General features: G+C 35.6%; 1 protein-coding gene across 1 annotated transcript in view; it reads left to right on the forward strand.

Moving 5' to 3' along the window:
* The window catches only part of LOC145247880 (kelch-like protein 26), a 218595-nt gene that overhangs the window by 188974 nt on the left and 14354 nt on the right, over positions 1-15267 (forward strand). The window contains exon 6 of the mRNA XM_080109491.1: positions 14023-14208. Coding sequence (XP_079965617.1) covers positions 14023-14208 — 186 coding nt within the window. The remainder of the gene's footprint in view (positions 1-14022; positions 14209-15267) is intronic.

The following is a 15267-nucleotide window of genomic DNA, read 5'->3' on the forward strand; positions in this document are numbered from 1 at the left end:
CTTGTTTTTCTTGTTTTATTTATGTATATGTATTTGTATCTGCTTTCCTGTCTTATTCGTCACCCCCATGCTACAAAGTAAACTAGCGATAAAAAAAATGCCGGGAATTATTTTCTCTATTAGAGTAGATAAAGTTAGGACTTTATTTAAGTAATATACTTAATATATACTATTACTGCAATCTTGCCTATATTAAATGCTTGCTTCCTGGCTACCTAATCAAACCATCTAATATAGTTAGTCTTATTTTCAATTATATTCGAAATATAATACAGTGACATTAGCAAAGAAAAAGTTACCTATGAGAACGAACCTCCTAAATTAAAACCTTGAATAATTATCTAAACTCGAATGGAAAGTAATATTAAGCCGACTTTACAAATTGATAAAAGTTAATTATTTGATTTTAATTATAAGGTGAAGCTCCAATGATTCAAACTCGATAGATAAAGACAAAATCCCACCCATTAATATGGGAGGGGAGATTATCATCAAAAGTGTCCTGAATTGATAACTTAGCACAGGACTTACTACTTAGATATAAATAAGTCACTTGTACCCATTCCCCTCCTCCCCTTTTTTTAATGGAGGGTAGATAATACAGTCCCTCAGTCCTCATTTCCAATGAGTGATTTTTCTGACAAAGGGTGAAGTAAAAGCTGCTTAAAGGTCGGTAGTATTTGGTGAACAGTAGTCTGAGATGTCGGAAATTTTTCTGTCTCTATGTCTGTCCTTGTCGCCATGTCACTAGTAAGGGTGCTGGGGGTAAACGTTTGGTCTGAGCTGACGTTATCCGCCTGATAGTCAGGGACCCGAACCTTGGATTAACCACTAAGGAGGTTGTCCTATCAGCAGGCGCAAAGTACTGGGACTGTTGTATTGCCATTTGGTGAGTGGATCTGGACCATGCAGTACTCTCTGGTGGGGCCTCTCGATGCCATACTAGTGGGTAATTGTTACGGATTTACCTTTTCGTGTGCTACAAAAAAAAAACCTGTCTTTTTCTCTCTTATTTTCCCTCTCTGTACTGCTCTAACAAAGAATGCCGACCTGTTCCACAAATCCCAAAACCCCAACATGAAATATCTCCAGAATAAAAACTCGAATAAACCTAGAACCCCATCTTCCAACGTAGACACCTACTACCAGGTCACCTTCTCCAACATCAGGGATCTACATTCCAACCTTCCAGAGGTTGAAACCCAATTACAGGAGACGAAACCGAACATATTATTTCTAAGCGAAACTGGAATAGGGACGACCACTTCCCTAGATGAGTTCATAATTAACGGATACTTTAACTTAACAGCTACATCTGACCCCCAAGATCGCCATGGGCATGGAATATGTGCCTACATTAAAGATGGCTTCCCGTGTGGCAGGGATATCTCCAGAGAAGATCCTAATTTACCCTATATGTGCTTCATGGTTGCACTTGCTTACACCACTGCATTTATATTTGCCCTCTATCGGCCCCACAACAGCGGAGTTACTATCTTTAAGAGCATATCTGAGAAAATAGACCACATCCTGTCTGCACATCCCTCGGCTAACATCCACATCTGTGGTGACTTCGACGACCATAACGTGGAATGGCTGACCCACTCAAATAAGACAGACGATGAGGGGAGGTTCTGTCATGATTTTGCCATTGTTTATGACCTCACTCGGATTGCTCGCTAACCCACCCGTGTGCCCTATACACCCGGTCAATATGCAAGCCTCCTAGACCTTTTTCTCTCAACTTCCCCTGAGCTATGTTCATGCTCCGTTCATTCTCCTCTAGGATCCTCCGACCACTCCGTCGTATCAGTTAAGATAAAAACGAAATGTAATAAGTCCCCAGACGTACCCCTCCACCGTACTGTATACCGATACTCTATGGCGGACTGGGATAGCTTCCGTACATTCATATCTGATTTACCTCTGCACTCCATGTTTAAAAAAGAAGTGTCCTCTATAGTATCAGATCTGACCGAATGGTCACTTGTAGGGATAGACTAATTAATACCATCTAAAAAATTCCAACAAAAACTTAACAGCCAGTCATGGTTCTCCCCAGAATGTGCTGCTGCTATTACGCACAGAAATCACTTTTTCCATAGCTACCGACGTAATAGATGCATTGAGACTAAAGCTGCTTTCAGGACTGCCAGCAACCACTATAAAAGAGTAATAAAAAATGCAAGAGAGCTATATGCCCAGTCTGTTAAATCCAAGGTAGCTGATCAGCGGCTTGGTTCCCACCAATTTTGGCAAATAGCAAATAGGATCCTGAACAGAAGTGTGCGTTCTATCCCAACCATTATCAATAGACCAGAGGTCATCTCGTCAGCATCAGACAAAGCCAAACTTTTTGCAAAGAACTTTGCAGCTAATTCTACCCTATGCGACGAAGGCCATCAACTCCCCATATTTCTTCCTATAACACAGAACACGCTAGGTAACATACAAATATCCGTGCATGAGGTCGCCAAGCTAATGAAGAACCTTAATTGCAGTAAAGCAACTGGCCCTCACGGCATCCCAATTATAGTGTTAAAAAAGCTTCAACCAGAACTTGCTCCCATACTTACGAAACTGTTTAAGCACTGCCTTAAGGAGAAGTGCTTTCCGACTCCCTGGAAGACCTCATCAGTTTGCCCTGTATTTAAGAATTCAGATGATAAGTAATCTCCCTCTCAGTACAGACCAATAAGTCTCCTGTGTGTTATGAGTAAGTTGATGGAATCCATATTAAATAGAGAAATAGTCAACCACCTCAGTAGAAACAACCTTCTTAGTGACGCACAATATGGTTTCCGCTCTGCAAGATCTACCGCAGATGTGCTGACGGTTATATCTCACAGGATTAGTGAACCTCTTAACAAAGGCTTCCTTTCTAGGGCAATTGCTCTTGACATATCAAAGGCCTTCGACAAGGTATGGCATAAGGGTCTACTTCACAAGATTTCCAACTACTGTATAACTGGAAATGTTTTCTCAATCATTAAATCATTTCTCTCCGATAGGCTCAAACTCCTATCCTTACATTATCAACGCTCTGATCCCCATTTGGCATCAATTGGGATGGATGGCTCTCGTCTGGGAGAGGCCTCGTGTTTTGACAAGCTTCTGGGTTTGAACTTTACTCCTGATCTGAAATGGAACACGTACATCAAGTCTGTTGCAAAGGTCGCTGGAAAGATGGTGGAATCCTTCTACCGCTCCAGAAGATATCTCACTACTGATGCAATTCTCTATATAAAAGCCAAGTACGTTCAAGGATGGAATACTGCTGCCATATCTGGGCAGGAGCTGCTAAAAACAGACTATCCTGCATTGACAGAGTACAAAATAGACCGTGGCTTGGTGGGGGATGCCCTTTTCTCTACCCTGCAACCTCTCTCCCACAGAAGAGACGTTGCGAGCCTATCTTTGTTCTATCGTCATTTCATTGGCAGGTGCTCGTCTGAACTCCAATCTCTGGTCCCCCCTCGCAAATCTTTCACAATAAACACCCATCTAGCTGAATCCACTGTGAAAAATTTTCCCCACTCTTTATCTATGCCTAAATCAAAACGCGGATTCCACGAACAAAGCTTATTTCTTAGAACTGCACGCCTGTGGAACTCTGTTCCGTCTGCCTGCTTCCCTCCTGACTACAACTTGGATGTCTTCAAGTCCAACGTTAACAAATTCCTAATGAACTGCTCCCTTAAGTAAACCCTTCATCAAATCTCCACACTAACGTAATGTACTTGCAATAACCCTTATCCCTGAGTGGCTTCCGGGCCTCGATAAATGGTGACCACTGTGTAAAAAAAAATGCGTAAACATACAGTTATAGGTTAAAGTGGCTTAATTTTTACCATTGTCTTATCCATCTGTCGATTTTTAGTTCATTTTAGGTTTAATTAATGAATCACAGCTTATCAAGGTTGAAATCAATTTAATGATAAAATTAAAATCGATAAAATTAATGAAATCGATAAAATTAATTGAGATCGATAGTTGAACATTTAAATAATGATGAATAGAATGAGAGGATTTAAGATCGGCTCATATATACGATCGACAAAAAAAACACATGCCGATCCAGAAAACAGCGACCCTTCATGCTTTGTCGCAAACATCATTCATGGAATCTTAGAACTAAAAGAACAAATAGAGCAAAGCTGTTGAAAGTAAAGCCAAAATCCAGTCTATAAGGTTTCGATAAATTCAATGCCTTTTTTCTTGAAGTGTAGAAGCCGAGATAACAAAAAAATGTATCATATCGAAGAATTCATTACAAATCAACATGAAAGTTAATAATGGAAAAACAATTAAAGAAAAAGAAAAAAAAATGATTTGATGATCTGTTTTTTTTGGGGGGGGGACGAATAGATTTAATGGACTTTTCAGCTGTATTTGGTGGGGTGAATAAGGGTTCTACGCAAGGTGGTGGTAGTAACATATCTACAACCAATAGCGTGCGAACATGTGTCTGTGTGGGTACTTAGGTGCGTGTGTTCTTGTAGAAAATATAATTATGGTGAACAAAGAAAAGCGTTAGATAAGAAATCATAGATGAATTATTATCAATGAAATTATTATGAATAGATGAATTATTATCAATGAAATTATTATGAATAGATGAATTATCATCAATGAAATTAGGGAAAAACTTTATAATATGATACGATGATGTTTACAATACAAAATAAATACAAATATACTTTATTAACAAGTTTTCGTTCGATACGCTTATCATGGACTCTTCCGTCGATTTCGACGTATGAGGTCTTGACAACTTAAACATGCTTAATTCGATGTCGCATGCTTACATCTGCTCAATCGTAAATGGCATCCGAGTCCTTCAAGAGCTCGGCAAACAAACCCACAATGGATGCAAGAATGAAGATTTCGCGAATGATTGAGTTACTTGCAGATGTTTTGGTTCTTTCACGTCTAATGCGCAGTTGGTTGGTTTCAGTTTCAGAGAACTATCTGATGCCCCTCTGATAGGCAGATCTCCATTCATTTCGTTGAGAAGCAAATTTCAACTTGTCCTTAAAGCGAAACAGAGGTCTACCCACATTCCGCTGTCCACTGTTTAGCTTGCCGTACATCACTTGCTTTGGTACCCGGTCATCTTCCATACACAAGACATGTCCTGCCCAACGTAGCTTTGATTGACTCAAAAAGCTTTTAATTCCGCCAATACCGCAGCGCGTAAATAGGTCCGCATTAGACATCCGATTATTTAGGGTGAAGCCACAAATTGTTCTAAGGCAGTTTTAGTGGAAGATGTCAAGTTTCTGGATGTGATTGCGATAGACTGTTCATGATACCGATCCATAAAGCAGCGATGTTAGCACAACTGCTTTATACACAAGTACTTTAGTTCTTAAGCCAATTCCCTTATGATCCTATAACTGATGGCGCAGTTTCCCAAAAGTATTAATTGCTTTCGCAATTCGATTAATGATTTCATCATCAAGAGAAACATTACAATTTACCTTGCTACCAAGATACGTAAAGTTTTTCTACATATTTCAGATCTTTACCATCCACTCGGATTGGTATATCGGCAAAGCTATGTACTGGTGGCCACCGCTTTACGCCTTGAACTTGTTTTGGTGTGGGGCGACGTTGGTGAATCACTTTCGTTTTCTTGATGCTGATTGTCAGACCAAAAGCCTTACATGCGGCGGAGAACTTGTCTACGAGCAGTTACGCTTCATCCTCAGACGTTGCAAAAAGTGCAGTGTCATCTGCAAAAAAGAAGGTCCCTAATCATAGTTTGTCGAATGAGGATCCTAGCTTTGAAATGCTGCTGGTTAAAGACACCATCACTTGTTTCTGAATTTGAATTCTTTGCCTGTATCTATACCAACAAAATCATATTTCAGCATAACTGAAGAGAACAAAGCGAACAGCACAGAAGTTATTACGCAACCCTGTTTGATACCATTTGTTACATTGAAAGGCTCTGAAGACTCTCTATTTGAAACAACAGGTGCCTTCATTCCACCATGAAAAGACATGATTACATTCAGCATGTTGTCAGGTATCTCCAGCCTTTTCAAAACGATTCTTTAAGAGGAGACTTATCGAGATAATGGAAAGCTCAGCAAATTGCTTTGGAGCTTATATAGAAAATGAAGAATAGGAGAATGGCACTATAAAAATATCTACTAGTGCATAATCGTTTTAATCATTTATCCAATATAGAGATTACGTGAATTAGGAGTTTAGGATAAGTAAACCCTTTATGCCATGGTATTTCGAAGCGTAATGATTCTAATCAGAATAAGGGAGAAGATGCAAGGTAACATATTAGAGATGCGACGAAGAGCAATAACTACATAATGAATATATATATATATATATATATATATATATATACATACATACATATGTATACATATATATATATATATACATACATATATATACATATATATATATATGTGTGTCAGGTCATGTCATATGCTACATGTTATATGCTACTGGTACCATGTAACCCAGTACTACCTGCCTCATGGTCGGGTCACCGGCGACTAAACTGGTTCCGCCACCAGAATTGTTTGGTGAGGAGGGTGTCTAGTCTCCCTGAAGGATTAAAAACCTTCCAAAGGGCGAATGAACCCTTTTTCGGGGTCAATGGCCAACTAGCACTGTGTGTTTGTGTGTTGGGGTGGAGAGGGCTCCCATAAGCCGTAGTGAAGGCAACCTTTCTAGGAGAAGCAAATCTCTGATTTAAAAAACCATAAAGCGAGAGATCAGTACCTGCATTAAGCTGGTCTGCAGTTTAACTTGTTGCTGGCTATCTTGCTCTTGCTTGTTGCTGGATCTCAACATTTTGAACCGAGAAAGAGACTTAGCTGTCGTACAAAGCTAAGACTCTGTAACATCACCTGTGTATAGATACTCCCTCAGGCATTTGTCTATAAAAATGGTCCTGTGGCGATGGAAAAGTTATTATGCATGGAGGCTTGAAATGCTGGAAACATGTAATAATTGATCTCAATGACCGTCTTCAGTATCATGCCTGCGTGAGCGTGTGAATTCACCAGTAGGACTAAGAAAAAAAAAGTAATTTCTAGGCTCATGGACATTAAGTGTCTGAGGGAGTGGCACTCGTCTGACAAGACGTTTGCAATCATCATATATATACATACATATATATATACATATATATATACATACATATATATACATATATATATATATATATATATATATATATATATATATATATATATATATATATATATAACCTATCATGACAAACGCAGTAATCACCTATCTCCGCTTTGTAATATCAGAAATTTTCTTTCTCCATCGCATTAATCAATGCAGTTCTCCTATCTCCCTCCATCCATATTTTCAATGTATTACCCCTTTTCCTGTCACACTGCATTATTTCGTTTTGAATTCTTTGCCTGTATCTATACCAACAAAATCATATTTCAGCATAATTGAAAATAACAAAGCGAACTGCACAGATGCTATTACGCAACCCTGTTTGATACCATTTGTTACACTGAAAGGCTCTGAAGACTCTCTATTTGAAACAACAAAGCAAGTGATGTACGGCGAGCTAAACAGTGGACAGCGGAATGTGGGTAGACCTCTGCTTCGCTTTAAGGACAAGTTGAAATTTGCGTCTCAACGAAATGAATGGAGATCTGCCTATCAGAGGGGCATCAGTTCTCTGAAACTGACATCAACCAACTGCGCATTAGACGTGAAAGAACCAAAACATCTGCAAGTAACTCAGTCAATCATTCGCGAAATCTTCATTCTTGAATCCATTGTGGGTTTGTTTGCCGAGCTCTTGAAGGACTCGGATGCCATTTACGATTGAGCAGATGTAAGCATGCGACATCGAATTAAGCATGTTTAAGTTGTCAAGACCTCATATGTCGAAATTGATGGAAGAGTCCATGTAAGCGTATCGAACGAAAACTTGTTAATAAAGTATATTTGTATTTATTTTGTATTGTAAACATCATCGTATCATATTATAAAGTTTTTCCCTAATTTCATTGATGATAATTCATCTATTCATAATAATTTCATTGATAATAATTCATCTATTCATAATAATTTCATTGATGATAATTCATCTATTCATAATAATTTCATTGATGATAATTCATCTATTCATAATAATTTCATTGATAATAATTCATCTATGATTTCTTATCTAACGCTTTTCTTTGTTCACCATAATTATATTTTCTACAAGAACACACGCACCTAAGTACCCACACAGACACATGTTCGCACGCTATTGGTTGTAGATATGTTACTACCACCACCTTGTGTAGAACCCTTATTCACCCCCCAAATACAGCTGAAGAGTCCATTCAATCTATTCGTCCCCCCCCCCAAAAAACAGATCATCAAATCATTTTTTTTCTTTTTCTTTAATTGTTTTTCCATTATTAACTTTCATGTTGATTTGTAATGAATTCTTCGATATGATACATTTTTTTGTTATCTCGGCTTCTACACTTCAGAAAAAAGGCATTGAATTTATCCAAACCTTATAGACTGGATCTTGACTTTACTTTCGACAGCTTCGCTCTATTTCTTCTTTTAGTTCTAAGATTCCATGAACGATGTTTGCGACAAAGCATGAAGGGTCGCTGTTTTCTGGATCGGCAGGTGTTTTCTTTGTCGATCGTATATATGAGCCGATCTTAAATCCTCTCATTCTATTCATCATTATTTAAATGTTCAACTATCGATCTCAATTAATTTTATTGATTTCATTAATTATTAAAACGATTATGCACTAGTAGATATTTTTATAGTGCCATTCTCCTATTCTTCATTTTTGTTATATATATATATATATATATATATATATATATATATATATATATATATATATGTATATATATATATTTATATATATATACATATATATATATTAGTACAAAATTTTGTTGAAAATTCGAAGTCTCACGTTTTCTTTTTTTATAACCTTCGTTTATTTCCTGGATTTCTTTTCCATTACAACTGTTTCGTTAGTGGAGAGGCAATTTTACAATTTATGTATCTATAAAAATATCCTGTCCCCACCAACTTCTTCGGATGTTTTTCCATTAGTTTTTTTACAACAAAAGGTATATTTTTAACATGTTGAACATCGTATTCAGTTAAAAAAAACTTCCAAAGCCATGCTTCCTCACTTCCGCCATCTTTCGGTGTTCATATATATATATATATATATATATATATATATATATATATTATCTTCGAATTATTTCAACCTTAAAATGATTCAGGATATGACTAAAAGGGACATGTTTTCCCTATTTGTAAATCAGTCAATTTTTTTCGACTTGCCATATTCCTGTGTGCTGGTCTTCATATAGAATTATAATATTGCAATGTTGTAGTGATTATTACCTGCTAACCATGAACAACTGCTTGATGGATTTAAATATAGAACAGTAATTATTCCCATGGATTTTCAGACAATTGCTTAAAACAAAAACGTCAACAGCTTAGATATCAGATCCAATTTTTTTTCGGTCTTGTTTCATACTATAGAAAAAATGTTATTTATTTCTAAATCTAATTTATTTTGTAGCGTTTAACCGAATCTATTTATATTATTTATACTCCTCATCAACCTTCGCCAACCTTCATTGTTCATTTTATATATAAATATGTGTGTGTGTGTGTGTGTGTGTGTGTGTGTGTAAACCGTTAAATATTGTTATGTAGCCGGTACGTCCGTTTTGTGTTTTGCAATCGCTTAATAAAAACGAATTTTATTATTTTCCTGCAATTTTTCATCTATAATTTGTTGATTATTAGTCATAGATTCAGATTTCTGTATTTCAGTGTTAGCAGCTTGATATCGCTTCCTTTTTTCTTAAATAGTTTTCCGTTTCAAATGTCATTATTGTAGTACACATTATGGTTTTTGTCCATGCGTGTGTTATGATTTAGTTTATCTGTTATCTGTGCTGTTTGTCATGTGCAGGTGGAAGAAGTGATGAATTATGTTAATTTGATTTTTTACCTGCTGTGCGATTAATGAGAAAATTCTCTAAATGAAAAGTTGTGTTGTCTTTTAATTTTGTGAGTGAACTTGCTTTCTTTTTGCGAATGGAAAGTTGGATTTTTTTATGATATTTTTTGCTATTAATTCAAATTTTACTTGCTCTGCCGTTTACGACTGCTTTGTCCTCGATAGTTTTTTTTAACAAACAAACTATTGAATCTACTTTTGGGCGCGTTTATTGTGTTTGTGTTTATTTTTACTGTCCCCTATCCGTTTATGACTATTCAATTGTACACGTTGTTACTTTCAACATGTCTAAGGTAAATTGTCAGTCAATATACTCCCTTAGAGTATTAGTCTAAATATCCAAATTTCGACAGGTACTTATTGACATTATTTCATTCATGATCTAATCACGTGTAACCATGTTTATATTAGGTATCTATCTATCTATCAATATATCTATAAAAGTTACCGCTTTTTTTTTTTTTGCTCAATATACACTTCCAAATACCAGGGCAACGCCGGGCTCCCATGTAGTCTATATATCTATAAAAGTGAACGTGTCTGTGTATCTGTCTGTCTGTGTATCTGTTTGTCTGTCTGTGTGTATACATTTCCCTACGCAATAACTCTGTCAATTTTTAGTCTACAGACTTGAAATTCGATATACAGGGTACTGAGATTTTGGAAAATCGATGTGATCGGTTTTCGGTCAGAAATTAGGCTTTTAAGGGGTCAAAGTTCAACGATTTGACCTTTCAAAACTTTACCAAACTCCGACAATTTTGGCTCTAAACACTTGAAATTTTAGGTTCGTTGGACATGTATCTAACTTAATAACTTGATTTAAGCCCAAAAGAATAAATGTTAAGGAGTCATAATAGGGGTCAAAGTTAAAAAAATTGACCACTTTTTTTTTGCTTAACATACATCTCCAAACATCCGGGCAACGCCGGGATTAAATGCTAGCATATCTATAAAAGTGAAAGTGTCTGTCTGTCTCTGTGTGTATGTGTGTCTTTCTGTGTACATTTCCCTACGCAATAACTCTGTCAATTTTCAGTCTACAGACTCGAAATTTGATATACAAGGTACCGAGATTTTGGAAAATCTTTGTAATCCGTTTTCGGCCAGAAATTTGGCTGTTAAGGGGTCAAAGTTCAACGATTTGACCTTTCAGAACTCTACCAAACTCCTCCGACAATTTTGGTTATAAACAATTAAAATATTAGATATAGATTCCGTGGACATGTGTTACATGATAAGGGCTGTCCCCTTTTCATGTAAGTATAAAAATGGAGAATTTAGTTTAAAATGAAAATGAAATAGCATAGGCGAAATTCGAACCTCGTAATCTAGTTTAGAAATAGATTACGTGTGAGAATTTAAAAATGTAAAACAAAACATTTGTTTAGAATATAGATAAATATTTCAAGAAAAGAATGTGAGCTGTCAAGTTTATTATGAAATTTTAAATTGAAAGAATGCAGCTTATAAGATAATGTTTTTAACATATTGAATATAGGTTAAAATTCCTTTTGTAGAAATAGGAAAAGTTTTGGGACACGTATGTCCAGGACACGTGGAAGAATGCACATGTTTTAACATGTGTATGACGTCACGGAAAATAGAAAGTTCTAGAATAGAGAAAAACTTTAGTTAGAAGAAAACAGTCAGTGAGAAAACTCAGAGAGATTCAGACGTCTAGGAGTGAGACGTCACTTCAAGAAAAAATGTGAAACTTTGAATTCTTGATGATGGAATCACGGCCGTGTGAAGAATAAACCATTATGTTTTTGTAAAGCTCGTCTTGTGTCTTATGATTCCTACAGAAAGGTAAAGTCCAAGTGTATTATGTATTTGTGTTAATATATGTCTTTACATACACGTCTCAACATCATCATGGCTACATAATGTCCGAACTGTCTGAACACTATATCCCTTCACTCTAAGAGCTTTCTCCTTCTTCCATCAGCAAGATCTAAGAAAGAACATTTTAATATATAAGAATTATAATATGAACTATCTCACTAAGTCTCGTACAACAACTTATACAACTTCTCTCTCTCTCTCTCTCTCTCTCTCTCTCTCTCTCTCTCTCTCTCTCTCTCTCTCTCTGAGTCTTACAACATCCCTCACTGTAATAAGTCTCTCTTTCTCTCACTAAGATACAACATCATTTGTAATAAGACAAGAACTCTCACTAAGACTCGTATCTTTACTAATAAGAACTCACGTAACATACGCACAAGTGGTACCCTCTTCTAATATAACCAATATGCAACACATGAATCTAACTTAATAACTTGCTTTGAGCCCAAAACAATAAATGTTAAGGGGGCATAATAGGGGTACAAGTTTTAAAAAATTAATCGCTTTTCTTTTTTTCTTTTTTTTTTTTTTGCTCAATATACACCTCCAAACACCCGGGCAACGCCGGGCTGAAATGCTAGCATATCTATAAATGTGAACGTGTCTGTGTGTCTGTCTGACTGTCTGTGTACATTTCCCTACGCAATAACTCTCTCAATTTTTAGTCTACAGACTTGAAATTAGATATACAGAGTACTGAGATTTGGCAAAATCTATGTGATCGGTTTTCGGCCAGAAATTAGGCTGTTAGGGGTCAAAGTTCAACGATTTGACCTTTGAGAACTCTACCAAACTCCTCCGCAAATTTTGGGTCTAAACACTTGAAATTTTAGATATAGGTTCCTTGGACATGGATCTAACTTAATAACTTGATTTGAGCAAAAAAAAACAATAAATGTTAAAAGGTCATAATAGGGGTCAAAGTTACAAAAATTGACTGTTTCTTTTTTTTTTTTTTTTTTTGCTCAGCATACACCTCCAAACACCCAGGCAACGCCGGGCACCCATACTAGTATATCTATAAAAGTGAACGTTCTGTGTCTGTCTGTTATCTGTCTGTCTGTGTACATTTCCTACGCAATAACTCTGTCAATTTAAAGTCTACAGACTCGAAATTAAATATATAGGGCACTGAGATATGGGAAAATCTATGTGATCGGTTTTCGGCCAGAAATTTGGCTGATAAGTGGTCATGGTTCAACGATTTGATATTTGAGAACTCTACCAAACTACTCCGACAATTTTGCGTCTAAACTTTTTTAGATATAGGTTCCTTGGACATAGATTTAACTTAATAATTTGATTTGGGCCCAAAACAATAAATGGTAAGGGTGCCTTATAGGGGTCAAAGTTTTAAAAAATCGATCTTTTTTTTTTGTTGTTTTTGCTTTTTTGTTGTTTTGTTTTTTGCTCAGCATACACCTCCAAATACCCGGACAACGCCAGGATGAAATGCTAGTCTATATATCTATAAAAGTGAACGTGTCTGTGTGTCTGCGTGTCTGTCTGTGTGTTTTTCTGTGTACATTTCCCTACGCAATAACTCTGTCAAGTTTTAGTCTACAGACTAGAAATTTTATATACAGGGTACTGAGATTTGGCAAAATCTATGTGATCGGTTTTTGGCCAGAAATTTGACTATTAAAGGGTCAAAGTTCAACGATTTTACTTTTCAGAACTCTACCAAACTCCTCCGACAATTTTTGGTCTAAACAATTGAAATTTTAAATATAGGTTCGTTGGATATAGATCTAACTTAATAACTTAATTTGAGCCCAAAACAATAAATATTAAGGGGTCATAATTGGGGTCAAAGTTTTTAAAAAATTGACCGTTTTTGTTTTTTTGTTGTTTTATTTATTTATTTTTATTTTTATTTTTTTTTTTTTTGCTCAGCATACACCTCCAAACACCCGGCAACGCCGAGCACCTATTCTAGTATTGTATAAGAAAGATAGATAGATAGATAGATAGATAGATAGATAGATAGATAGATAGATAGAAAAGAGATTTTAAATTTTAAAATGGCGTAATGGAAACATATTAAAGGGTATTTGCAGCGTCTCTTCCATTTTTCAGATTTTAATCATGTCAAATCGCATTTTATTATTATTATTATTATTATTATTATTATTATTATTATTAATCAGGGATTACATCAAAGATGGATCATAAAGGCAAAACGTTTCTTCACACAAATCCTCGAATGTTTGCTTTGAAGCCAGTCATCTTTCGAAATCGACCAGACCAAAAACTACTTGATCTGCCAAGTTCTTGGGAAATATTGTTGCCTTCACCTCAACATCCACGCTATAATGCGGCTCACCTGATCGTAGGTAATTACATTTTCTATTTCTTTAAATGACGTGTAAGAAATCATAAATCACCTATAACCCTATTGATGTTACAAAGATGGTCCAAATTTCAGGAGGAATTCCTGTTTAAACGAGAACGTCAAAATATGAAAAATGATCTATTTATAAATAAGGAATATTTATAAACATATTTTAATGTTTTCCGTTATTTTTTGCTTGAGGAATATTCGATTATAGCATGTGTAGTTTATATAAAAATTAGTTTAAGTAGTTATCGCCTCAAATATCGTTTTAATTTCGGTTCGCTGAAATTATTCCAAGTAAAGAGCATTAAAAACTATTTCAAAACAAAAAAAAACATGAACTGAACTTTTATTGACTATGGTAACATTTATTTCTTGTATATTTATTTTTCGAGTAGTCGTTTGTTGGCTTTTCTGCTAAACACTCTTACTAAATAATATCGATGAAATATCGAAAAACAAAGAAACAAAAACAGTTTTGAAAAATAATGAAGCTTAACTTACTTTGGTAAAATAATCCAGAACAGCAAAATGGGATATTAAAAAAGTAAACACGTAATTACTTTAGTTTTTTTAAGGCAAAGAATCGATATAAATATCAATAAGAACAAAATGCCGCTCTTTTCAAGCAGAACAGCTTCGTTTCAGTTTTGCAGTATTGAACGGTGTAGTATTGCGCCGTCGGATTAAGGGTTGTACTATTGTAATGTAAATAACACGCAGAAAGGGTTGTAATCAACTGAATTCCTTCTAGTACACTGATAAAAAAAAGCTTAAACAGATATATAAATAAAAAGGTTATGCAAATGTTTTTAAAAAGACATGTAATCACGTGAGCAGGATTTTTCCTTCTTTTGACATAATAACAAGTAACGTTCTTATTTTTCATAATTTATCTATTTATCTATTTTCGAAAGAGTGCCACGTGCAAGTGGATAAGGAAAAAACAGAGTTATGCAAAATTTGTGTCGAGAATTTGCTAAAGTTCCGACTTTTTTTTTACTTTCACTTTAATAAGAACGTGAATTTATGCGGCGAATTTATTCGACACAATATG

The sequence above is a fragment of the Euprymna scolopes genome, chromosome 26, assembly GCF_053919585.1.
Source record: "Euprymna scolopes isolate OS-2025 chromosome 26, ASM5391958v1, whole genome shotgun sequence".
NCBI lineage: Eukaryota > Metazoa > Mollusca > Cephalopoda > Sepiida > Sepiolidae > Euprymna > Euprymna scolopes.